Source organism: Lutra lutra, chromosome 11, assembly GCF_902655055.1.
Source record: "Lutra lutra chromosome 11, mLutLut1.2, whole genome shotgun sequence".
NCBI classification, from domain to species: Eukaryota; Metazoa; Chordata; class Mammalia; order Carnivora; family Mustelidae; genus Lutra; species Lutra lutra.
In genome coordinates this window covers 89,006,258-89,030,771 of record NC_062288.1, presented here as the reverse complement: position 1 = coordinate 89,030,771, position 24,514 = coordinate 89,006,258, and the positions used below count along the sequence as shown (strand labels likewise).

Here is a 24,514-nt window from a genome sequence, read left to right as displayed (position 1 = left end):
TTTCTACAACAATATTTTCAAAGTATGTTTTGTTAGAGAAACGAACTTCTCTGAAAGTCACTGGGTTAGAAACCTTCCGGATAGGAAAGACCACATCTCCCAGAATGCCATGCTCCCCTTGCCCTCTGGATCTGAGGCGAGAATGTCCCAGCCACCACCGCCTGAAGAAGACTACAATTCCCAATACTTCTAGGGGCTGCGGAAACTTTGTCAAACAGCACCTGTTGCCATAGCATCCGGGTCCAGGCCAACCAATCCGAGCGTCCCTACCGAGTAGAGGCGGGTCGTTCGTATCTCCGACCAACCGGAGGCATTTTTGTTGTGGAGCGTGACCGGAGGAGGCGGGAGCGGAGGACCGGCGCCTTCTCCTTGCTTCTTGGGGTCGTGGCCTTGCTCCCGCCGTGCGAGGAAAGGGTTCGGGCGTGTCCACGCGCGTGTGTGCGCGTGGGGCCTGAAGTGCTCGTGCGTCCGGAGTAGGTCTCTGTGGGGGCAGAAGTAGGAGCCATGGGCGGGACCTCCAGCACCCGCCGGGTCACCTTCGAGGCAGACGAGAATGAGAACATCACCGTGGTGAAGGGCATCCGGGTGAGTGACAGTGGGCGGGCAGAGGGCCAGCACCCGGACTCGGACCCCAAACCTCCGACCTTCCCCGGACCCGCTCAGCCTGGTTTCCCCTGTCCCGGCCCCCAGTGTTGTCCGGCCCGAAGCCGAGTTCTCTGCAAAGAAGCTTGAAGTTTCAAGACTTGGGACATTCATTCAGAGATATTTCCTTGTGGTGTGCCAAGTGCTGAGCACTGTGCTGGGGCGGGTGGGGGAATTCCACGTCGAATTAGGCTCTCCAGGGCTCGCAGTCTAGGTTGGACTGCATTGCTCCCTCGTTGTGGGACTTTATGGGAAGCCCCAGCCTCACCTTCTGTGAAATGAGGATTGCCTTACTCCTCCTGGTTTCAGGAGCCCCCCACCCTCATTTTGCACTGGCCTCGTTACCTCTCAAGGTGAATTGGCGTTTTGAGAAAACCTTCATCTGCTCTCGTCCATTTAGTGCTTTCCCTCTGATACCACCCATTGCCACACACTCACACACCCCATAGACTTCTGCTTAGGGTGACTTCTAGCTTCTTTGCTTTCACTTGATACCTCCACTTTCCCTTGTCTGTGGCCTGCCCGCCTGAGTTTTGGACTAGGCCCAGTGGCTTGATGACAAGTGTCCGCCAGCCTGAGAGCGCCTGAGATAGGCCTGTATATTTCAGACCGCCGGTGAGTTGTACAGTCAGTTCTTAGCTAGACCTTGCACAGAAAGTTTTAACGTCCCCCGCATGGGCTTGACACATAAACTGAAAACTTGATTTTTCCCTAGGGTTTTTAGTACACCAGCACTAACTTCATTAACACGTTCTTCGCTGCACCTGAATTTGGAGCCGCTCATTTTTGAAAGTATGCTTGAACCTAGGAAATAAAGCAGTTTCACTTCTGAAAGTTTTATAACCTTTTTAAATTTTTCCTCCTCTGTTATTAGACAACCACCATAAGTAAATGAAATGTGTAAATAATTTTTAGTGTCTGTTATCAGGAAATAAAACTTCTTAAATACTTAAAATGTTTAAAAACTTTTACTCTGAACCTGTTACCTTGAGAAGAATTTATTAAAGTTTCCTTAATAGAAACTCAGACTGTGGAACTCAGTTTTTGGTGTGTGACCACCATTTCTTTATATCATATTAATTAATGTTAGCACCACATTTTGTAATAGAGTGAGGCTGCATTACATTGTCGTGGTTTAGTTTGTACTCTCTGGAGTAAAATAAAAACTACTATAAACTCTTTGAGTTGCATGCAGAGATTTGTTTAATCTTGCCTTAGGGTTTGACTGTTCCGTACCTGAAGGTGAAAGAGAAAAGTAAGGGAGACCAAAAGGAATTTTGGATGAGAAGACACTGGCCAGAACAGTGTATAAATCCATGTTCTTTGCCCTAAAACAAACACAGTGATGAAAGCAAACAAAATTAAAAGAAAATTTGATCACAGCACAGACATTCATATCAAGTATTAGGTAATAAATAGGATAAGTATGACAATTGGGTAGATTTTAGACCAAAATGGAGACACTGTTTAAAAAACTTTTTCTAAACCTTTTGGGTAAAAGAAGCTGTGTCTTTTGGCCACTCAACTTGACAGAAGTATTCTTTATTTTTGTCTTTTCTCACAGAGTACATTTTATTTTTATTATTATAATTCAGGCACACACCATGCTTCTTTTGACCTCTGCGCTTTACTTTTCTTCAGGATACACCCTTCACCTGGAATGCCCTTGCAGTGTTCTCCCACTTGCTTCAAATCCTTCTTTTTCAAGGTTGATTTGCATCACTGTGGTTCAGTTTTCTCATCTGCAAAATGATGGGGCTTGAGTGCTGTGATTGCTAAGATCTCTGATCTTTTCCAGTTCTGCAATTCTGTGAGTCTGGCAACACTCTGCATTTCTTGTAGCCATACTCAGCCAATTGCAGTTTCCTCTAAAGATGACACACTCTTGAATTATTGAGTACTGAGGGGGTCATCCTGGACCCAGCAAGTTCTTCGAGGTCCTGGACAAAAGAGCATTAGCTTGGAGTTAAACAGACCTCCGTTTAAGTCTCAGATTAAACGTTTACTGTCTGCAGCTTTGGACAAATCACTTCTTTATATTTGGTAAGAAGATGAGGTAAGGTAGCTAAAGCATGTAACATGTTGTAGATTTTTTTTTAAGATTTTTTAAAATTTATTTGACACAGAGAGAGAGAGATCACAAGCAGGCAGAGAGGCGGGTGGAGTGGGGGAGCAGGCTCCCCGCAGAGCAGAGAGCCCGATGCGGGGCTCGATCCCAGGACCCTGGGATCATGACCTGAGCTGAAGGCAGATGCTTTGATCCACTGAGCCACCCAGGCGCCCCTCGTTGTAGATTTTTAATAAAAAGCTGCTGTTGCGATAAGGTTCCTTCACATCCAACGTTTGAAGATTCTCTGGAGATGCTATATAGTTAGTCTAGTGGCCAGAGCACTTGCTTTGGAACCTGGCCACCTGGTTTAGTCCTAGCTCTGGCTTCCACTAGGCTCTGTGGCCCTAGACAAGTCACTCTTCATTGTGTTTCTTTGTTCAGTAAGTCTAGATACTGTAGCCTGCTTGTGTTACATGTATATCAAGCACTACTTTTGAGGAATTTGACATAATGTGTGCAAGCATTTAGTGTTCTGACAGGGTTTAGTACTTATATGAGTAGTAGCTATTATTAGAGTTGTTCAGAGGAATGGATTTATAAACTTACATTGAACTTAAAATAATAAAAATAAGAGCATATTGTGCTCCCATAGGCATATCTAAAGATGTGGGCTATGAAATAGGAGTCCTGTGTTCTGCAGCTGATCGCCTGTGTGGTTTTTCTTCAGGCATTTTGTATATTTTTTCAGCTGATCTTTGTATTTTTCTTAGCTCAAAACAGTCCTCTTGTTTCCCTTTGAGGCATGGGAGGGATAAGCAACGATCTTGGTATCATAAGTGAGCCACTGTTTCTGGCTCAGATTAAGACATGGTGCTGATGACGCCCAAACTTCGGTATTGAACTGCAGATAGGTTCGTTCAACTTAGCTGAAGAAAACATTCCAGATTTCCCCAGTTGTCTGATATTGATGTCATCACTCAGAAGAAATGAGCAACAATTCACGGACTCAGTCACCACTGGAAAACCAGTTCTGTGTTCCACTGATAAGGATAGTAATTTCATCTTCATTTATCTTAATATAGGAATAATAATATTTAGTAAGCAACATAAGGCTTTCAGTAACTAGGCTGTGTTTATTAATAGATGATGTTTTCCCAGATTTTTCTTGCTGAAAATGTCCTCAAGGGCTAGCAATTAAAGGACCTACTTACAATGTTAAGTTTAGAGTTTCTTCTTACCCACCAGGTGTTATTTTCATGGTATTTATAGTGTTTTGTTTATTTCCTTTATCCTTAGCAGCTGATAGCTTTCCCTCCACTTGCATAAAATCACCCATATTCTTACGCCTGGTTCCAACTTCAAATTTGAAACGACTCATGGTTTGGATGAAAGACCACCCTCTTGCCTTGCCTTCCTCTTCAAGTCTAAAATAATTTCTAGGGATAGAAAGACCAGGCATTTTCATTACTCACATTACATGTGCTTAATAGGATTTTTCTGAGCACCTGCTGTGCCTGTTTGGAAGGTATGCTTACCACTCAGTCTTTTGCTGGTTTATCTGAAACATCAAAGCTGTGAGTGAACTCTTCCAGAGCAAATGGCAACTTCAATGAGTATCATTTTCAAAGTAATATTTGCCGTGCTTTCCAGGCATAAACGAGTCTCTGCAACTGGCCTTGAAGTTGCAAGCGCAAATTCATAGGCGCCATACATGTGGTAGTGCAGATACTCAAATGGAACACACCCAAGGCTTTGGGAAAGCATTGGCAGTTGAGAGACCCTAAATGAAAAGATTATTTAATGTGAGATGTTGTTGAGGATTCTGCAGAGTGTATATTAACAGAAGCCACAAATCCAGTCAGTCATTGGGAATGTTGAGGGATGTTCTTGAGGTAATTAAGCTAGCTGGTAGATGATTGGTCCCTTTCCAGTTTAGATTCTGTGACTTTCTCAGAGAGAGTACCATGTTAAGCTTTCTAGGACTTTTCTTTTTAAAGCATCCTAAGGTTTTATACAGACAGTAGAAGTTCATTTCTACTAACAAATGCAAAGTGGCAAATTACATACATAAGCTAGAAGTTAATTATATAAATCCATCTGTCCTTTCCCCTGCCATGCCCTTAAGCAAGTATTTAGGAGTAATATCTTCCAAATAATAATGGCAGTTTTTGGAGCCTATGTCTTAAAATGGTTGTTAAAAAAAAGCAAACCAGTACTCTCACAGAAGATGACCTATGCTACATGGAAGACCAAGTGAGAAAAATGAGTCTGAGTCCTTTGGTCAGTTTGATTAAGGCATATCTGGAAGAGAAAAATATTATGAAGATGGGTGTGTGATTCGTTTCTGTCTCATGTGGTTCCAGAATTTACCTCTTAGAAGGGTAGCTTAGAAGGAGTTCCTCTTCTCCTTTTTCTCTGTTCCTTGGAAGTGGAAATACTTTTATCTCTTTGTCCCTCTTACGCAGCCTCCTGTTTCTGAGAATACTGGATTCTAGAGTGGTGGGTGATATGTTTGTGCTCATTTTAGATAAGACCAGCCAAGGGGAGTGGGAAGATTTGAGTGGGAAGACCACAGCACATGTTGGTATGGTGAATGGTACGGCCTAGAACTTAGTAAGCCCCATTTCCTTAAGTTTCCCTTTAGCAGAGGTAGAGAATAGGGCAGATAATCAAAGTCAGTGGACTGAAGTCTGTGATGTTAGCAGGCCCTGGCCGTCTTCTCTTAGTTATCTGTTAGAGTTGAACAGTGTTTCTTTTAGTTTGCAGTTGATTGTAAATCTGTAAGCTATGGACTCTGCCCAGAATAATGTAATAAGCAGATTATTTTGCATACAGCTGAAGAACCAGTCCATACATCCCTGAGTCCGTGGACCTTAGGTGTTTTGTGTGTGTGTATGTGTGTGTGTGTGTGTGTGTGTGTGTGAGAGAGAGAGAGAGAGAGAGAGAGAGAGATCTTACCATTCTTTGCTCCAAATACTTTTTACACATGGTATTTGCCTTGATGGAGAGTGCAGAGAGGTCTAGAAACCAGGTATAGTTGCTACAGATCTTTAAATAGGACAAAAGCTTTTCTAACAGAAGTACCCTGTTTAAGGAAAGATGTTTCCTGAAGAAGCTGCTTCTCCTGCGGAGGGCTGCTTATCCAGTCCTTGCAGAAGCTTATGTTCTACCCCTGACCCTTCTTTGGGTCGGTTCACATCACAAAGAAGAGTTGTTCTGAAGCTACAGATTGTGGGTGTAACCCCGACCAGCATGTCTAAATCTTGTCAGCTGCTTCGTGAGCACCCCAGTTCACAGAGGAGATCAGGTGAGTGTGCCGGTCTGAACTTACTCCTGCACCCAGAAGGTCAGCTCATCTGGTATTAACTGGAGATACAGAGGATAACACAGCATGGGCACTTGCCTTGTAGCAACTTGGCTGGGAACGTACTGGGGATGGGGTGAATCATACTTGATGTAAGCAGAGTTACTACTGTCGGCTGCCACAGATGGGCCTTTGCAAGGGTCTGCGGATCCACTTAGGAAGATTGTAAGGACAAAGAGGGAGGTCGACTCTCCACACAGCCCTGCAGTATGTTTATGAACTCAAAAGATGAATTGTGCTCCTTCAGATGGCGTGCTTATAAATATACTGAAATATAATCAAAGACCACGTTGGAAAATGTTTTGAATTGCTCTTAGAATTTAGTATTAAGTAGCAAGTTTTGAGGCATCAGGTAAGCCACAAAAGTAAAAGGAAACAATTAGTGATTAGGCTGAAAGAGACTCTGTAGCCAAAGAGCATGCGTAGGTAGGGATAAATGCGGAGATAGGGATAAATTAGCACTTTATATAATCCTGCTGGGACATAGGTAGCTGTTTCTGGCAATAACTGCAGCCCAGGTCTTCATGTACTGTGTAGTGAAAGAGCTCGGCACAAACTCGTCCGTTGGTGGATGGACTAAGATGAACTGATCAGTCGAGGTCCCCATGACTGGAGTTGTATTGGTAGTATCTTTACCAGATGTGTGTGTAGCATGTTAGAGTATATGATGCACCTGCATTCCTCCCTATAACTTGGGCTTAGGTGTTCTTCAGTTTCAAACAAGGAAAATGAGGCTGATGGAGATGACTTCCTTAGGACTGTATAGCGGGTAGCCAGGGCACTTTCCTGGTTAGCCTTGAGTTTTGCTCTCAAGAAATGATATTCGAGGCTGCTTTAGACACCGGAAGGAGTTTTGTAGTATTCATTTTGAAAGTAGCCATAAGTAATGGCAATATGTGAATTTTGATGAGAAGTAGATGAAGTGGTATTCAGAAGAAAGGGTAGCCAGTCTCCAATACAGATGAAAACTTACAGCTAACACTTGATTTTTAGCAAACATGTTCACTTTCTGATTGGGTAGAATATATATTTAGTGTAGTTGCAATTCTTTGACTTTGGTCTGAACTATAGAAATATAAATTAAAATTAAAATATACATATATTTGATATGTGAAATTAACTTTGCATACATGACAAATTATAAACAAATTATATTAACTTTGTAACATACAATAATAAGCAATATTAATATAATTATAAACAATATTAACAATATAAATTATATTAAGTATGTAACATATACAGTATGTTGTATATAATTGTATAATCCACGGTATATATGGTAGTATATGATACACAGTATATAATATGTGTAGTGTATTATAGAATACTATATTTTTTTTTTTAATTTTCATGGTTTATTACTACTAAGTGGCTATACCATCAGGCAAGTCACTGAACTTCTTTATTCCTTATTTTCCTCTTTAAAACAAAGAGATTAGAATAGATAATTGCTAAGATTCCTTCCAATCTTCACATGGTAGGATTCTGTGCTTCTGAAGGAATATCTTGTTGATCTATTGAATTTTCTATATATCAAGAAAACTGATATGAATTAAAATAGCACAGCTAAGCTAATCCTGCCCTATATGAAAAAACACAAAGACCGTGTTAAAGCTCAGCTTCCCTAACTTTACTAGATCCATTCTCCTTTTAGCCAGGCCTATGAATAGCCCATGACATAGCACAAATATCTTAATTACATAAGTTATTTTATTTTTATTTTTATTTTTATTTTTTTTTTAAAGATTTTATTTGTTTATTTGACAGAGAGAGATCACAAGTAGACAGAGAGGCAGGCAGAGAGAGGGAGAGAGAGAGGGAAGCAGGCTCCCTGCTGAGCAGAGAGCCCGATGCGGGACTCGATCCCAGGACCCTGAGATCATGATGTGAGCCGAAGGCAGCGGCTTAACCCACTGAGCCACCCAGGCACCCACATAAGTTATTTTAAATTATACTATTATTAAAATATATTAAGTCTATGCCACAGTTTTCCTGTGTAGAGTACTGTAAAATGGCCTATGAATACAGATATGTAGTATATTATATTATATATTGAATGAGCTTTAAAATCGCTTTAAGATTCTAAAACTTTATACTTGATCTTAGCCAAAAGGCCGAGAAGCGATTAAAGATTCTAAAACTTCAGTAAGCCTCATTTTATCTCCTTAAGAGGAAGTGGATTTATTTTCACATAGGATTGTAGGGGTGTATTGTTTAACAGAGAAAGCACTGGACTAGAGATTGGGGGTTGCCTCTTATCCTGATGCTACCCGTAAGTGGATGTTACTCAGGACTTTCTCCTCATGTATAAATTTGAAACGATTGTGGTCAATCTTAAAGGGTTTTTTCCTAAGATATATCTCAGCTCTGCAGATGAGTTTAAGCAGCAACGTCAGTGGCTGTCAGTTGTTAGGAAAGAAGCAGCTTACCCTGACATCTTCAAATAGAAAGTTGCTTGACATTGTCCTTTCTAACTTCCATTTCTCTTCCGAGAGGAGTCTTGGGATTTTCCTCCAAAGACCCCAGCTTTTGAGCTGTAGTCTTTCCATTAACCGTATCCCCTGCATTCTGGTTTTGGTCCTGAGATGTTAGTAACTGCTCAGGTACAAACTGTTTTGTTCACTCTTGTTATCACAAGCATCCAAAAAGTAGCCAGTATGGGTAGAGAACGAGGTATGAAGTATTTAAGCAAAGGGCTGTGGAAATTGAGGTTGGAGAGTTAGGCCATGACCAAATGATGAGGGAGTCTTGAGTGCTGTGCAGGAGAATTTGGACTTCTCTGTCAACAGAAGGTATGAAGGATTTTGAAGCAGGGAGTTACCATAATCAGATTTGCATTTTAGGAGGATTATTAAGGGTACCATGAATTAGGCCAGGGGAAAGGGGATGAGAGAAGAATGTGTTCATTGACTATTTAGGGGTTGAGGAATTTACAGCAAAGAGAATGAGGGAGAACAAAGAGTCGAAGCCAAGTCCTCTGTTCTGATTTAGAAAGCTGGATGGAGGTGGTGTCATTAATGAGTAAAGGAAAGCAAGAGGAAGAAGAGATTTTGGCAAATGTGAATTCAGTTTAGGACATGTTGGGTTTGAGGCGCTTGTGGTCTGTCCAAGAGGAGGTGTCCTTCAGACAGTTCAGTGTATAGGTCTAGCTTTTGGGACATAGGTCTTGGGTTGGAGATAAAGGATTTAGAATGTGTTAATTTATGAACTGCAGTTAAAAGTCAAGGGAGTGGATGAGACGACCAACAAGAGCACTTAGAGTGAGAAGAGAATAAAGGCAAGGAAGCAGATGTGGGGCCCTGTGGCGTTTAAGGGTAGGCAGGGAAAGGGAAGCGTGCAGCAACATAGAAGATATGGCCAGAGTCCGAGGGCAGTCAGGGTAGTGGGAGGTCAGAAGAGCCAGTGGACAGGTTTCCACAAGACGACAGTGACCAAAGGTGTTAGATGCTAAAGGGAAGCCATGTAACTTAAGTGTTTTATAAGTATAAAAGTTATTTATATGTATACAAAAGGTTATTTGTTTGGCCACTGGTGACTTTTACAAGAATACTGCTGTGTTGCTAGATAGATAGATAGTGAATCAAGGAAGTGGAAGTGGGAAGGTCTCTGTGGGTAGAGGCCAGTTACATGGCCCAGAAACCTAGATGTCCCGATGACTTCTGCTTCACTTCCACATCTGATCAGACCCTGAATCTGCCAGTAAAACAGGGTACCTGAATGGAACCTTGAGACTCAGACTTCCTGGGTTTGAATCCTGTTTCCATTATTGATCAAATGTAAAATCCAGAGCAGATATATAATCTAGCTGTGTTGCAGCTTCTCACCTATACAGTGGCGATAGTAAAACTGTCTATTTCCTATGATTGTTAGGGATTAAATGAGGAAAGTGTTTTGTTTAGTGTAATGTCTGGCACATAATAAGGAATCGGTGAATGTTAGCTATTTTGAATCCTAAGTATCTTTTGAATGTGTTCCCTTTGGAGTACCATAATAGTTTTTTTTTTTTTTAATATCAGCTTTATTGTATAATTTACATATTATAAAATTCACCTGTTTCTGCGTACAAAACTTCTTAATAAATTTACTGAATTGTACAACCATCAGCACAATCCAGTTTTAAAACATTCCCATCAAACCAATAAGATCTCATTTTATAGTTAATCCAATGAGATTATAGTTAAACCAATAAGATGCCCATTTTATAGTTAATCCCCATTCCTATTCTAGCCTTAGGCATCTACCTCTCTACTCTCTATGCAGAGTTGCCTTTTCTGGGCATTTCATATAAATGGAATTATACAATATGTGGCCTTTTGTGTCTGGCTTTTTTCCCTTAATTGTTGTTTACGTCTATCCATACAGTAGCATGTATCAGAACCTCACTTCTTTTTAGCGCTGATTTTTATTCCATTGTATGGACACATAATGTTCTGTTTATCTATTCACCAGTAGACGGACATTTGCTTGGTTTCACTCCTGCTATCTTTTTTTTTTTTTAAGATTTTATTTATTTATTTGACAGACAGAGATCACAGGCAGGCAGAGAGGCAGGCAGAGAGAGGAAGGGAAGCAGGCTCCCTGCTGAGCAGAGAGCCTGATGTGGGGCTCGATCCCAGGACCCTGAGATCATGACCTGAGCCGAAGGCAGAGGCTTTAACCCTCTGAGCCACCCAGGCGCCCCTCACTCCTGCTATCTTATGAATAATGCTGCTCTGAACACTCCTGCACGAATCTTTGTGTGGACATATGTTTAATAGCTTCTTAATTGGTCCTTTAGCTTCCTTCAGGGGTCCTCCTGCTTCTGTTCTTGTCCCCCTCCAATCTGCTCTCTACACTGTAGCTAGAGTGATCTTTCTAAAAAAGTAAGTCTGATCTTGTCACCGCCCCGCTTAAAATCCTCCAGAAGTGCCCAGTTGCCCTCAGAATCAGTTTAAACTGTTTCACTTGAAGGGTTTACTAGGCGTCTTCGGAATCAAAAACCGTATTTCCCTTTGCATCCTCTCTCACTATTTCCATTTCCCCCTCCTCAGCTTCCTGCTTCAGCCGTTCTTCCCGTTCATTCATAGTGTTTCAATCATTTATTTAGCCCCTCATCCAGTTAACAAGCTTATTGAGGCTCCGGGGACATAATAGGACAGCCAAATGCTAGCTTGCACGGAGCTTCCTTCTGAGTGTAAAAGGCAGACCCACAAGAATGCCTCACACAGTGGCAAGTGCAATAAAGGAAATAAAAAGAATGGTATGATAGTAACTTGGGGAGCTGAGGAATCTCAGAGCCTCTGCCTTATTGCAGACTTGGTGCTTGGTGTCTGATGGTGGCAAGCCCTGTTTCTCATCTGTACGGCCATGTGTTTCCCTCTTCCTGGAGTATTGTTAGGCTACGTCTTCTCTTCCTAGCACCTGCTTATCTTTCCCAGCACCACGCCCAAAGCCTGGCTAGATGTCCTGTCCGTTTTGCTTTCTGCATTCTTCCATTCCAGGCCCGCTGACTTAGGTGGTGCCCTCCCCATTACATTTCACTGCCTGACGATTGTTTCTTGGACTCTACTTTAAGCAACTTGAGGACTGTGAAATACCCCAGGTCTAGCCTAGTTCCTGCTGCAGATGTGGCGCATAATAAAATCTGTTGAGAGAGCAATTGTTTGTGATTAGCTTGAACAGGAGTGAGCGAAGGATACCGTTTCCTCTGGGACCGGAGGGAAGGAAGGAGCTAAGACCTGTTGCTTGCAAAATTAATTTGTAGGATTAGGGGAGGAAAGTCGAAGGAGTTTTCTTGGCTTACATTTTCTCAGAGATTACAGTTTAATGCACTGTACAAAATGAGGAGGGGAGTTATTTATAATGAGCAATTAGCAGAGCATTAGAAGAAATAAAGAAATAGTGCTGCGGGGTGCATCTTGAAAATCTTAAAATTGCTCTTCCTTGCTTCCAGTTTTAGAGCTATTAGATTTCTTTCGGCCTTTTGTTATACATATTGATGTGGATGACTGCATTATTTGGATGCTGTGGTCCCATTTTCTTTCTTGTTTTTTTTTTTTTTTTTTGTAATTGATTTTGTTTTGATGTTGCCTTTTCAGCTTTCCGAAAATGTGATTGATCGCATGAAGGAAACCTCCCCATCTGGTTCGAAGTCTCAGCGGCATTCTGGTGCGTATGGTGCCTCTGGTATTTCAGAATTTTAATTTTAGAAGTTTTAGTAGGAAAATTGAGAGATGAAAGTTTACTTGATAGTTCTTTTGTACTTTTTTCTCTCTATTGTTATCTGGATGTTTGGCTTTTTATACGGAATTATTAGAAATGAGTACTAGGGTTTCTTTTAAAACATTTTGTAAGAAAAGGAGAATGAATTCACTGTTAAGCAGTCTTGGGAGGATTTTTTTCCTCATCAGCTTCTGTACCCTCTATTAAGCTTTGGCAGGTTGTGTCATATCTTTTGTGAAATGGATTACTTGTGGGAATATTAGAGACTTAGGAGCAAATATTTATACTAAAATGAACTCAGAAACAATTGATTTACTATTTGCAAATTGCCAACTATCTCCAGTGCTTTAATTCTCTAATAGATTTCTTCCCAGTTTATAAAGTTTATTTCTCCTCTGTCTTAATTATTGATGAAAATAAGATGTTAAATGACATTTATAGAGAATTATTAAGCCTCATTTTATCTGTGGATCCTGTGGGATAAGAAACTATCTCCCTTTTCTTTGCTCTCCTCTACCCCATCCATTTATTTGTCCAACGAATATTTATTGAGCACCTGCTATGTGTCTGGTACTGTTCTTGTTGCTGCCCAGTTTGATGGATGGACATGCTGTTTATTGGAGAAATGGTAATGAGAAAATAATCGAGATGATTAATCTTGGTCTAAGTAGTTTCTGTGTTTATTAGGAAGGGTATTGTGTGACAAATCTGCCTCCAGACTGAAGTACATTGAGAAAGATGGGATGCTGCCCAAATGCCATTCACTTGGGGACAGTTGTGACCTTACTAATCATTACTTGTAACCATGAATTGAGCTTCTGATACGTTTAAAGCAGAGGCTAAGAGATGAATAAGAAATAGTTGAGTAATAAGTCATGAATAAGAAGTAGTTCTTGCGCTTATGAAACTCCTTTTTCAATGGGAGCATTAAGAGGGGTTCACTGTTCATAACGTTAGAAAGTGACCACACCCTCCTTGCTGGAAATCCTTTCTTTGGCTTCTGGACCACACTGTTGGTTTTCCTCCCACCTTACTGGCATCTTCAGCCCAGTTGTCTTTGCTGAATTCCCCTAAGTAATCTCATCCACTTGTATGGCTTTTGAATGGTAGGGTTGCTGTGTGGGACTCCCACAGTTGTATCGCTGGCCCTGACCTTTCCCTGAAACAAAACGTAGACAACTGCCTACTTGAAATCTCTGCTTTCACATCCTCAATGTAACTTCTCCAAAACAAGCCTTTCTATTCTTCCCCAGACTTGCTTTTCCGTGTCTTTCTCAGTAAATGGCACAGGTGGTCAAGTGCCAGATCTGGGCCCTGTCCTTTCCTTCCTCCTTACATTAGGCCATAAGCCAGGTCTGTCCGTCTGTCTGCACAACACATCTGAGTATGACCCGTTCACATCTGTCTTTGTGGCTGCGGTCCTGACCCAGACAAGCAGCGGCTTGCTCCTTGCCTTCTTAGGAGCCTTGTAACTGGCTCCCTTTTCCTCTCTCATCCCCTTACACTTTGCCATGCGATCTTGGAAATTGGGCCTTAGCAATCTTGGGGGAAAAAAAAAATTAATCAGTCCGTGTCACATCCCAGTGGTAGCTCTCCATGGTACATGGACTATAATTTGAACAGCTTTCCCTGGCTTCCATGGAGGCACACCATGACTGGACTCTGTTTTTCATCTCATCATTTATCATCTCTTACCACCCTTCTTTTACTTGTTCACAGTGGCTGCCATCTCCACCAGAAGATAAGCTCCAGGGACCTTGTCCCTTGTCTGTTTGTTCACAGCAGAATTCCCAGCTTCTAGGATAGTTCCTAGTGCTTAGTGTTGAGTTACTTTAGGGCAGATGCCATATATATATATATATATATATATATATATATATATATACACATACATACACACACACATACACACACACACACATATGTATATATATACATACATACTTTTTTTTTTTTTTTAAGAGAGAGAGCAGGTGCACATGTGAGTGGGGGAATGGAGGCACAGAGGGAAAGGATCTCAACCAGGCTCCACGCCCAGCATGGAACCTGACATGGGGCTTGATCTCACAACCTTGATATCATGACCTGAGCCGAAGTTGAGAGTCGGATGCTTAACCAACTAAGCCATCCAGGCACCCCCATTATACATTTTTAAAGTAGCGACTCATGATCATTCTGGAATATAATTCTGTAAGTTTAATTCAGGTGACATTTATTGAACATCCACTATTGTGCCAATAATTAGGGTCTGTGTTTTGAGAGGACACAGAAACAGAAAAAAATAATCTTTCCTTTCAAAAAGTTTAGGGTTTTTGGGCAGAAACAACTAAATATATAAGAAAGACAGAAGCATAGGGGCGCCTGGGTGTCCCAGTGGGTTAAGCCTCTGCCTTCGGCTCAGGTCATGATCCCAGGGTCCTGGAATCGAGCCCCGCATCGGGCTGTCTGCTCAGCAGGAAGCCTGCTTCCTCCTCTCTCTCTGCCTGTCTCTCTGCTACTTGTGATCTGTCAAATAAATAAATAAAATCTTAAAAAAAAAAAAGAAGGCAGAAGCATAAGAGAAACCTAGACAGAATAACTTTTGGTGTGTAGATATTTTTTTAAGTTGGAGTTTGATCTAAAATATGATTCATTCTAGATAGATTCTTTTCTGCCTACTGTGTTGGGGAGAGAGGATGATAATGGTGATGACAGTGAAGAAATAATGAAGGAATAGTGATAAATAATACTTAAATAATGTTATTTGTGTGCCTGGCACTCTGCTAAATCTTTTATATGTCTTATCTCATTTGATCTTTATAACCCTATGAAGAAGGGACTGTTATTGGCCCGTTTTACATAGAAGGAAACGGAAACTTGACATGATTAATTTTCTTGCCCAAAGTCACAATGCTGGTAGGCAGTGGAGGCGACAGTTGAATTCAACTGTCTTTGAGCCACTCTGTCTTATTATAAGTTGCAGGACACTTTGCTAATTTTTTTGGAAGAAAAGTGACAGAATCCAGTTGGAGGGAAAGAGTTCCCTTCTAGTGATGTGCTGTTTGAGTATAGAAGCAACCTTCTTTCTGTAAGCGATTGTTGCTTCTAGCTTTTCCCCGTTGGTTCTCATTGAGTAATGTGTGGAAGGAGAGGTATTTTCCTTCTCGCGTTGGTTTCTTGAACTGATACTTCAAGAGAGTGGGTATGAGTGGGAAGGCTCTCCTTGAATGCTCCTGGTCTGGCCTGCGGGGCATGACTGGACATTGTGGTGCACCCTGGTTGTGCTGAGGGATCTGTCCCTTCCCAGTTCTAGGTTTGACATGACTGATGGATGCTGGTTCCTGACCACCCTGGGCACTGAGCACTCTTGGAATGCCACCTCATGTTTTGGTGGTCAGGCTAGAGCTGAACTCCAGATGGTAACTGCTACTCACATGTGGCTGTGAAGAGTTATATTAAAATTAATTGAAATAAAGTAAAATTGACATTTTAGCTCCTCAGTTGCACTTGTCACATTTTAGTGCTCAGTAACCGCACGCAGCTGGTGGCTACCTTGTTGGACAGTGCAGATACATCGTTGCAGAAAGTTCTTTTGCACAGTCCGGTCTGGAATACATCAGGGCATGGCTTTGGGACCTTCATCAGATGATTTTAATGACGTGATGGAGGTCTTGGAGCTTGATGGCACTGTGTGTTAGTGAATCTTGTTGCCTGCCTTTCCCACATCCCAGCTCCTCCCCCCAGGATTGTGGGTAAATGGACACTTCTGGGAATATGTCCCTGGGGTGTACTGTCTTCCCCGCAGTCTATAGAAAGCTTCCTGACCCGTGTGTTGTGGGTGTTTTGGAGATACTGATTCCCTGGACTCTCGAGTAGCCGGGGAACACCTGTACCCCCACGTCCCACCCAAATACTTGCCTTTTCTCTCTGTACCATGATGTGGTACATGATGCAGCCCTCTGAGTAGAATATCTCCCTGACTTCTTCCAACCCAACTAGAGAGAAGAGCCAAGATCTGGTATGCTGTTTTGAAATGATCTTGCCTTTAGGTTAAGAATGCAATTAGGCTATGATTGTGCAAATTAACAGAGATTTATTCTTCTTAAAATTATAGAAAAAGTATTTATAAAAGTAGAAAGCCTCAAAGTTTATGTTCTTTTCTGCATTTGTCTCATTTGGGGGTTTCGGTTAATACTCAGTAATAGATTTCTTAAGATTTATAACTTAGATGTGTTATGAAATAATTTTTCAAGTCTATAAAAATATATTGATAAAAATGTCACCAGCCTTTTCTACATTTTTCAGTGTCAAGTAAGTTATATATTAAATGTGAGCTGAATTTTTAATATTCATTAAAATGCCTTCTTCCTCATAGGAGTCTAATTCGTACCACCCCTAGGCTATTCATACGTGTGGATATAGGGCAGCGTGTTTGATGGACTGAGAGCCTTGAGATTTCTGTATATAGGAACTAAGTTTTGTGATATATATAGTTTCGAGAATATAATTTATGTTATAAGAAAGTGAGTTCCTCCAAAGATTTTGCTGAGACTTTTTTTTGCCAAACCTTGAACCAGATCAATGAGTCGTTGCAATAAGTATTTGCATGTAAAGCTGTTCAAGCAAAATAATATAATATGTGACACACGGCAGATTGTAATGCCACTTTAATAAATGAATGTTCTCTAAGGAACTTAACTGTGTCCTCGCTGCCTCAGACGCTTCCTGTGCTAATGTGTTATCCCAACTGTTGGTTTGCTTTTTATACCAGGGAGTTTTTTTAGGCTGTCTTAAGGAGATACTGTTGTACTAGTTATACACTGACCTTTTCATTAACATCTTGCATCTTTTGATTTAAAAACCAGTGTTGGATATTGATTTTCTTCACTTCCACCCCGATCCTTCAATTTTTCTGGCTTATGGGGAGGTCAGACCTCTCATGCTTGACCATACCTGATGTTGAGGAAACTCTGTCCCCAAATCGATAGGGAAAAACCAGGCAGGAAATGATATTAGGACACTATTTGTCAGTTTCCCAAGCCCCTAGCAACCAGATGAAAATGAAGCATCTGGAAAAAAAGACAAATAAACTCCCTTTTATCATTATCCTCCCTGTGCAAGTTTCTCTGTACGTTTCTTGTCATTTTAAAAAATAAGAAAGATTTGCCGATCTGTGTTAAGTACATCACTGAGATCACCAAGTATTTGGCAGCCTTAACAAATTGCAGGAAACCAATTTAAGCTGGAAATAGAACAGCCCAAACTAAACAGCCAATTTAGGGAAACAGATTCATCTATATGTTCTATGTGTTTTTCTCCCAGAATCTGGCCCTCTTAGTTATTTTTAAACAGCTCTTTAAGGCCTATTTAGACATAACACAGTAGGGAGAGATCACAGTAAACAAGTTGTGCTTGTTCCTTTGACTTGAGTTGCAAGCGTGGAATGTCTAGGTTTCCAACTTTTCACATACAAAACTCTCTCGATGTCAGTTTCTCAACTCTGCATTTTTTTGTGCCATAGTAGATAATTGTCTGTCAGTTCCTAAAAGGAAGTTATATGTATACTATTGACTTAGAGGTTTTATTTATTTATAAAGACTTTACTTATCCATTTGTCAGAGAGAGAGAAAGAGAGAGAGAGCACACGTGCATGAGGGTGAGCACAAGCAGGCAGAGGGGCAGAGAGAGAAGCAGACTCCCTGGTGAGCAAGGAGCCCGATGTGGGACTCGATATGAGGATGGTGGGATCATGACCTGAGCCAAAGGCAGCCACTTCACAACTGAGCCACCGAGGCATTCCGACTTAAAGGTTTTAAATCAAATTCTGTAGGCAGTATATTCTGCTCTTAAAAAAATAAATCCAGGGGCGCCTGGGTGGCTCAGTGGGTTAAAGCCTCTGCCTTCAGCTCAGGTCATGGTCCCAGTGTCCTGGGATCGAGCTCCACATCGGGCTCTGTGCTCTGCGGGGAGCCTGCTTCCCCCTCTCTCTCTATCTGTCTGCCTCTCTGCCTACTTGTGATCTCTGTCTGTCAAATAAATAAATAAAATCTTTGAAAAAAAAAATCCACAGTCTATGTTTAATGGGTGGTTGAACTCATATTGTTAATTCCCTCTATCAGCAAGTACTAGCATGGCAGCGATCTTTGGCTTCAAGGAATTGTTACTTTGGTCAAAACCTACTTAACTTTGTACTGTAATAGATAAGTACTAGTTTAGTACCCTTCACCTGCTCAGTTAATATTTTTGAGTTGGCGAATTTGTAAGAGAGATAGAATATGTAAGAAGTGTAGAAAGTGTTTTAGGAACTCAGAGAAGGTCAAGAGCTTGGGCAGACAGGTCACGGGGTGGGGGGTGTTGGTGTTGAAGGTGTTCGAGAATGTCAGTACACAGACCTGAGTAATTTAGATGAAGGGTACATGAAGGGTAAGGGAAGGAAGACGGGGGAAGTTAAGGAGTTCCCTTTTATCCTGTAGGGCCTAGTGGCTACTGAGCACTTCCATTTAATTTTAGGATGCTAGTATAGAAAGTTGCATTCATTGCTACTTTTCAAATACACTCAGATATTAATAACGCTTTTATGGCTAAAAAATGCAGTGCTGATTTTCCCATTGATATTTTTATATTTAACAAATCTAAATTGTAAGAATATATGTTTTCTACTAGACTGCTAAATAAAATCATTTTCGTTTTCATGAAAAAGAAAGCAGCCTCATAAGCATTTTTATTTGTCCTTAATCCGCCCTATGGCAAAAAAAAAAAAAAAAAAAAAAATTAAAAAACCCCCAAAACAAAGTTGCCCTCAGCTGCTTGAGGCAGTGTAGGACACAACAGATGATTTCCGAGCAGGGCAGGTGAAATGATGCCAGTGGGTTCTTGGGTAAAGTAGAGGATGTGTTGGAAGTTAGAGACGGGGACGGCCACCTTGTGCGGTGGAGATGGAAGGGACCCAGGTGAGGGAGCACGTGGCTGGGTCTGGTCCTGAGGCCACAGGGCTGGTTAGTGGCCTTCCTGGACTTGAACTTCAGTCCTTGCTCCCCTTGGTCTAGGGCACCTTCCTTGGTGTCCCTTGATTTGTCACTCTTTTGTTATATTTATTTTTGAGAAACCGGCATAAATTTAAACCCACTTTATTTTAAAATTGAGAGCAATGGTTCCATCTTAAAAATGGCATAAAAAAATCATTGGCAGTGTGGATGGTGAAATAGGCATCATGCAGAAAAGAAAAAGCTCCAGCCCTAGAGGAAGGGCATTAGAGATGCTTAGTAGGTTCTGAAATGCTGGTGAGTCACACCTTCCCATAGTTTTCTGTGACTCAGGACTTATGCCTTCTGCTTTCTGGGTTAACTGATTGACCACCAGCTGAGCTGCTTTTTATGACGTCTTCGGAGGCTCGTGCCCTGTGACTGGTGTAGCATAATTGCATTAGTGTTTCCAAGGAGTATGAAATCAGGTGGGCCAGAAATTCCTTACCTGTTCCTTCTTTACTAGAAAGAAGAAGCTGTTTTCTTAGGTGCACTGCATACCGCAGATTAGAAATACAGGAACGCCATAGGGTCGCAGTACTCAGGAGCTGGAAGGAAGGAATGTCAGTGACCACAGGGAAGGAAGGAGCAAAGCCGTACTGAAGAAGCGCCCCCCCCTTACTGCTGCCGTAGATTTTGACACTGAAGTGAATCGTGGGACAGTGGATTGTGTTTTCTCATAGAGCAAGTGTTATTGGGCATAACAATCGAGTAAATCATGCCTAGTACCAACGATATATCATAGACCACAAAGAGAGAACCACTCTGAAGTATAAATTTTATAATCATGCTCTAAGAGTTATAAAGTAAAATACCAGACAATTGTTTATAAAAGCAGCCCTGATGGATTATAACGTGTAGGACACGCAGCACATAAAAATACGATCTCTGATTTAGATTTAATATGCCAGTTGTAAAATAAACACTTGACTAACGGTATCTTTGCCTTTCTTAGGATTTGATAGACTTTGAGAGCATCATCTGCGTGGCCCCGATCTCGTAAAATAAATTGCCCAAGAGCGTTTCCAGTGTACATTTTTCTGCCGAAAGCTGAGGTATACAAAATCAATCCGTGGACCCTCTAGCTGTCCACCAAATAGTAGGTTGTTGTTGTTGATGATGATGTTTTCCCGTGTAAAAGACATTTTAAAAAGTAAGGTCTGACCTGGCATCTCATTTCTTCCCTCTACCCTTTCCTGTCTCCCTGGTTTATTCGGAATTACACGTGCAGTACTCTGTATTAGGCCACATCAGGGCTACCAGGGAACAATAAGTGCTTTCACGTTTCCCTTTTCAACCTGTTCTGCCCCCAGGCCCACTTGATGCTTTGTTGACAGCTGTCGCCTTGCTTGAGTGTTTCTTGAAAAGCTTCGGGAACCTGTGTGGATCATTAGAGTGAGACTCTTTAGACTTCTTCCACGGAATTGCCGTGGCATGCTTCAGACGAGGTTCTGGTTCCGCGGGCCCTGGGTCCCCTGAGTGCATAATTGGAGTATGGGCTTTAATTAGCCAGCCACAGAGGACTGGTGCTTGGAATTACTTTACAGGGCAGTAATGGTAACTGTCTCCTTACTTAAAGGCAGGAGGTAGTTAGAACAGCCCGTGGATTGTGTGGTGGGGAGGCAGGGGCTGCGGAAAGCCCCCGTGTGGGGACTTTGTTGGCAGGACCCGTGGACTCTGTCCCACGTGCCAGTGCTGCTGGTGCTCCTCGCCCCACGCTCCCTTGCTCTTCCCTTATTTTTTTTTTGGTCTTTGTCCCTTGTGGCTGTGATTCTGCTAGAGGACACCCGCAAGCCTCGCTCCGTATCTGATGAGCAGGTTTTAGGTTCTACAGTTTCTCCCATCCCTGGTGTCATTGACTCAGTGGCTGCCATCTCTCTTCCTGCCATGTTCTAGCACTCTCTTGCTTGGGGTTCTGGCCTTCAGCCTTGTGGTTCCCAGGCTCTTCTCACTGTTAAAGTGTAGAACCTGTCATGCCATTCCCCTGTTTAATGCTTGAGACTCCACTTCCTGTAGGATGACCTCAATTTCTTTTACGTAGCCAGCATGTCCTGCACAATCTCTCTGCTGCTTTATCTCCTCCCTCTCCTCCCAGGCCCACCTGTCTCAAGTCAAACTCTTGTCTAGTCCTACCAAAGTTCTTGAGTGTCCTTGAACATGGCCTTTTTGGGTTTTTGACTATGCGTGAACCTCTGTGTGAACACTGTTCCTCCGTCTTCCCCGGCTCCAGCCCCACCTCACCTACTTGCCTTCTGTCTGGCCAACCCTTCCTCGTGTTCACATGGCTGCCTGGAAATCATGGACTCCAGGAAGTATTTCCTGACTCCAGGTGTGGGTTAGATGCCCCTCCTGGATGGCCCCAGCTCCGTGCGTGTGCTTCCCCTGTCCCAGCACTGGTCCCCTAGTGGTGCGCTTGCCCATTTACTCAGCCCTGTCCCTCAGGTGCCACAGCTTGTCTTCACTTGTGGGTGCTCTCGGGACCTCCTTCTGTGGCATTTCTTTTTGTACTTTCCTTTGCCTTGTTGGCAGCCTGTCTGCTGAGGTGAAAAGCAGTTAGGGTCTGTCTTCGTTATAGGTAAGCATCGACTTGTTGAGGTGAGAAGATTAGGAAAACTGGGATTAAAAAAAAGTCTCAGCGGGCCGAGGAGATTCATTTTCCCATCATCTCGGGGCCGACTTCCCACATCGATACCTTTTTGAAGAATCTCCTGTTCTTGTATCACTAAGTCTACAGTACTGATCTCGTTATAGTATATGCTTCATTATATTTTAGCTACTGGTTTAGTTGTCAGTCTTTCCTACTAGACTGTGAGCCTTTGAGGTCAGGGAGCGTTTGGTCCTCATCTTGTGTACCCTCAACCGCAGTGACTAATTATGATACGTACTTAGGGAATGAATGAGCTAAAGCCGGTCAGGTCATGAAGCCTGGTATGTACACGTGCACGTGTCAGCTAGATGCAAGGCGGAAAAGGGATCCTTCTTTTAAACTTGTTCCGTGGGTGTGGGTATGAGGGTCTTCACCAGGCCCAGGATGGTGGCCATACAATGCATTGCCAGTTTTTGGTCTTAACTGTAGAAAACCCAATGAAACCCAGTTGTAAGAGATAACTTTCTTGAGCACCATCTTGTGAAAAGCTCAGTTTGTGGAGGTAGTGGCTGGGGAGTAGGGCCCTGATTTGGAAATGTTGATGTGAAGTTTTCATGTTCTACTCCTAGTTATTAATTTAGGAAAGAAACAATCTGTGTAGATTCTGCCAAGTTTTGGGGCAGGCTGAAGAAGGTTGGGATTTTTCTCCTCTAGGACCCTCCGCTCTTAGTTCTTGGTACCCCTCTCACTTTCCTTCTCTGTTAGGTCAAAGCTAATCTGGAATTCGTCCCTTTGCCTTGGAATTTTAGGATAAGAGTTTTTAGGTTGTTTAGATCAGGCCTTTGACTTTGCAAAGCAGCTACTCAGCCCTGGCAACCTCTTCCAGGGGGACCCTCTACTGTCTTTCTGTTGTCAAACTCTGGGACCCTTGAAAGTAGAGCTCCATTTCACCCTCTCTTCTTTCTGGGCGGCTGTTCCCATGCCGGATCTCCATTTCCGACTCAACTGTTAATCACTCTTGTCTTCCCGAAAGGCTGGTCTCTCTGCTCTCACTGACTGCAAGTCCTTGGGTCCAGCTCTTTGAAGCCTGGGGGTTTTGGTGCCTGGAAGCTCAGGAACATTGAGTTTTTAGGGATTGGAAGGAAGAACCACTGCTTGTGTCCTCTCAGGCCAGTGTAGAGGAGACTGTGAGACCAAAGAGCTGGCTCGCCTGTGTGTTCACACTCACACACACTCTCACACACACACACACACACACACACACACACACACACACAGATAGCTAAGCGGTAACTAACAGTGATAAAAGAAAAACTTCCAAGAATTTGGCTGAGCTCATATGGGTCTCTCCTCAAGGCCTCCCTTTTTCACCTATTGCCATGTACTATGGTAATGAAAATGCATATAATTATATCAGATTGGCTTTGCCCTACATTTTATTTGGTAGTTATGCTAAATCGTTCAGATGCAATTAGTCTTTGTTATTGACGTAACAATCATCTCATTACTTTGAAAAATAATTACTTTGATTGCCGTGTGTCATTTTTGAGGATGGACCTGAAGAATTATAAGAAAATCAATTACCATAATCAGGATAGATTTGATTTAAGTAAAAAAAAAATATAAAGCAGTGTTTGAGATTTTCAACTCCCCCAAAACATTTGTATTGTTTTATTAATGCAACCAGCAAAGTTATGGATTCTGAATGTTGTCTTTACAATTATTTAAACAAATTATTTTAGCAAAAACACTTCCAAAGCTCTCAATTCATTTCCCTTCCTCACAGTGTATGTGCACACTTACAGACATCATAGCGCTGATCAACTCTGTTTTCTTTTCCTCAGACAGGAAGAATGAGGTTACCCAAGGAGCTTTGGTTTAATTTTGTGGGAAAGCCTGGACACCCATTGGGCACAGGGTGTTTCTTTAATTTTTTAAAGTAACATGGTGACTTCTCTGGGAATCTCACGAGATTGAGCCCATAAACTGCCTTTGTGACATCTTTATAAAATTTTTGAGAAAAGGTTCCTTTAATACTTACTTAGAAACTTTTTAGAGTGATTATTATAAGATTATGGGAAGTTATAATCCTCTTTCTATGACTATTCCTTGACCTTTGACACACTTTATTAGTTTTTTAATAAAAAATCTTTGAGAAAACAGGGACTGTATAATTAAAAAATAATTTTTATCAAGCATGATAAACATGCAAATGATAAATTAGTCCCTCTAATTTTTTTCTCTTATTAAACATCATGTCTATTGACATAGCTGTTGTTTCATGATTCATGTTCACCTTTTTGCAAAATGATGTCTGCAAAAATGACAGTAAAATTTAAAAACAGTGATTTTTTAAAAAATTGCTTATTTTTACTGCTCATTATTGCTTACAGGACTTTGAACTGAAACTTTTTAAGGCTATGTTATCTTTTAATGGCAAACTACCCTCTTCTCCATCCAAGTAAAATTCTTGCAGGTGAACCTTCCCAGAGTCCTCTGTATCGCCCAGGTCTGCAGCATTATTTCTGATGTGCCTGGGAAATAACGGTCCGAACCAGGCTAACCAGACCCAGGAGGGAGGGTGCAGAGGCTGACTGACATCACCACCTCTTTCCCTGTAGTGACACAGTGCGATGGTGATTCCAGTGTGAACGGGACTCCAGAGG

General features: G+C 41.9%; 1 protein-coding gene across 2 annotated transcripts in view; it reads left to right on the top strand.

The window, feature by feature from the left end:
• The first annotated feature begins 330 nt into the window (after window positions 1-330).
• CHCHD3 (coiled-coil-helix-coiled-coil-helix domain containing 3) overlaps window positions 331-24,514 on the top strand; it is a 278,747-nt gene continuing 254,563 nt past the window's right edge. Inside the window, exons 1-2 of one of the 2 annotated variants that reach the window (XM_047694914.1) lie at window positions 331-585; window positions 12,137-12,206. In XM_047694914.1, coding sequence (XP_047550870.1) covers window positions 505-585; window positions 12,137-12,206 — 151 coding nt within the window. In that variant the 5' untranslated portion in view covers window positions 331-504. The remainder of the gene's footprint in view (window positions 586-12,136; window positions 12,207-24,514) is intronic. The other variant, XM_047694913.1, reaches the window with a different exon arrangement.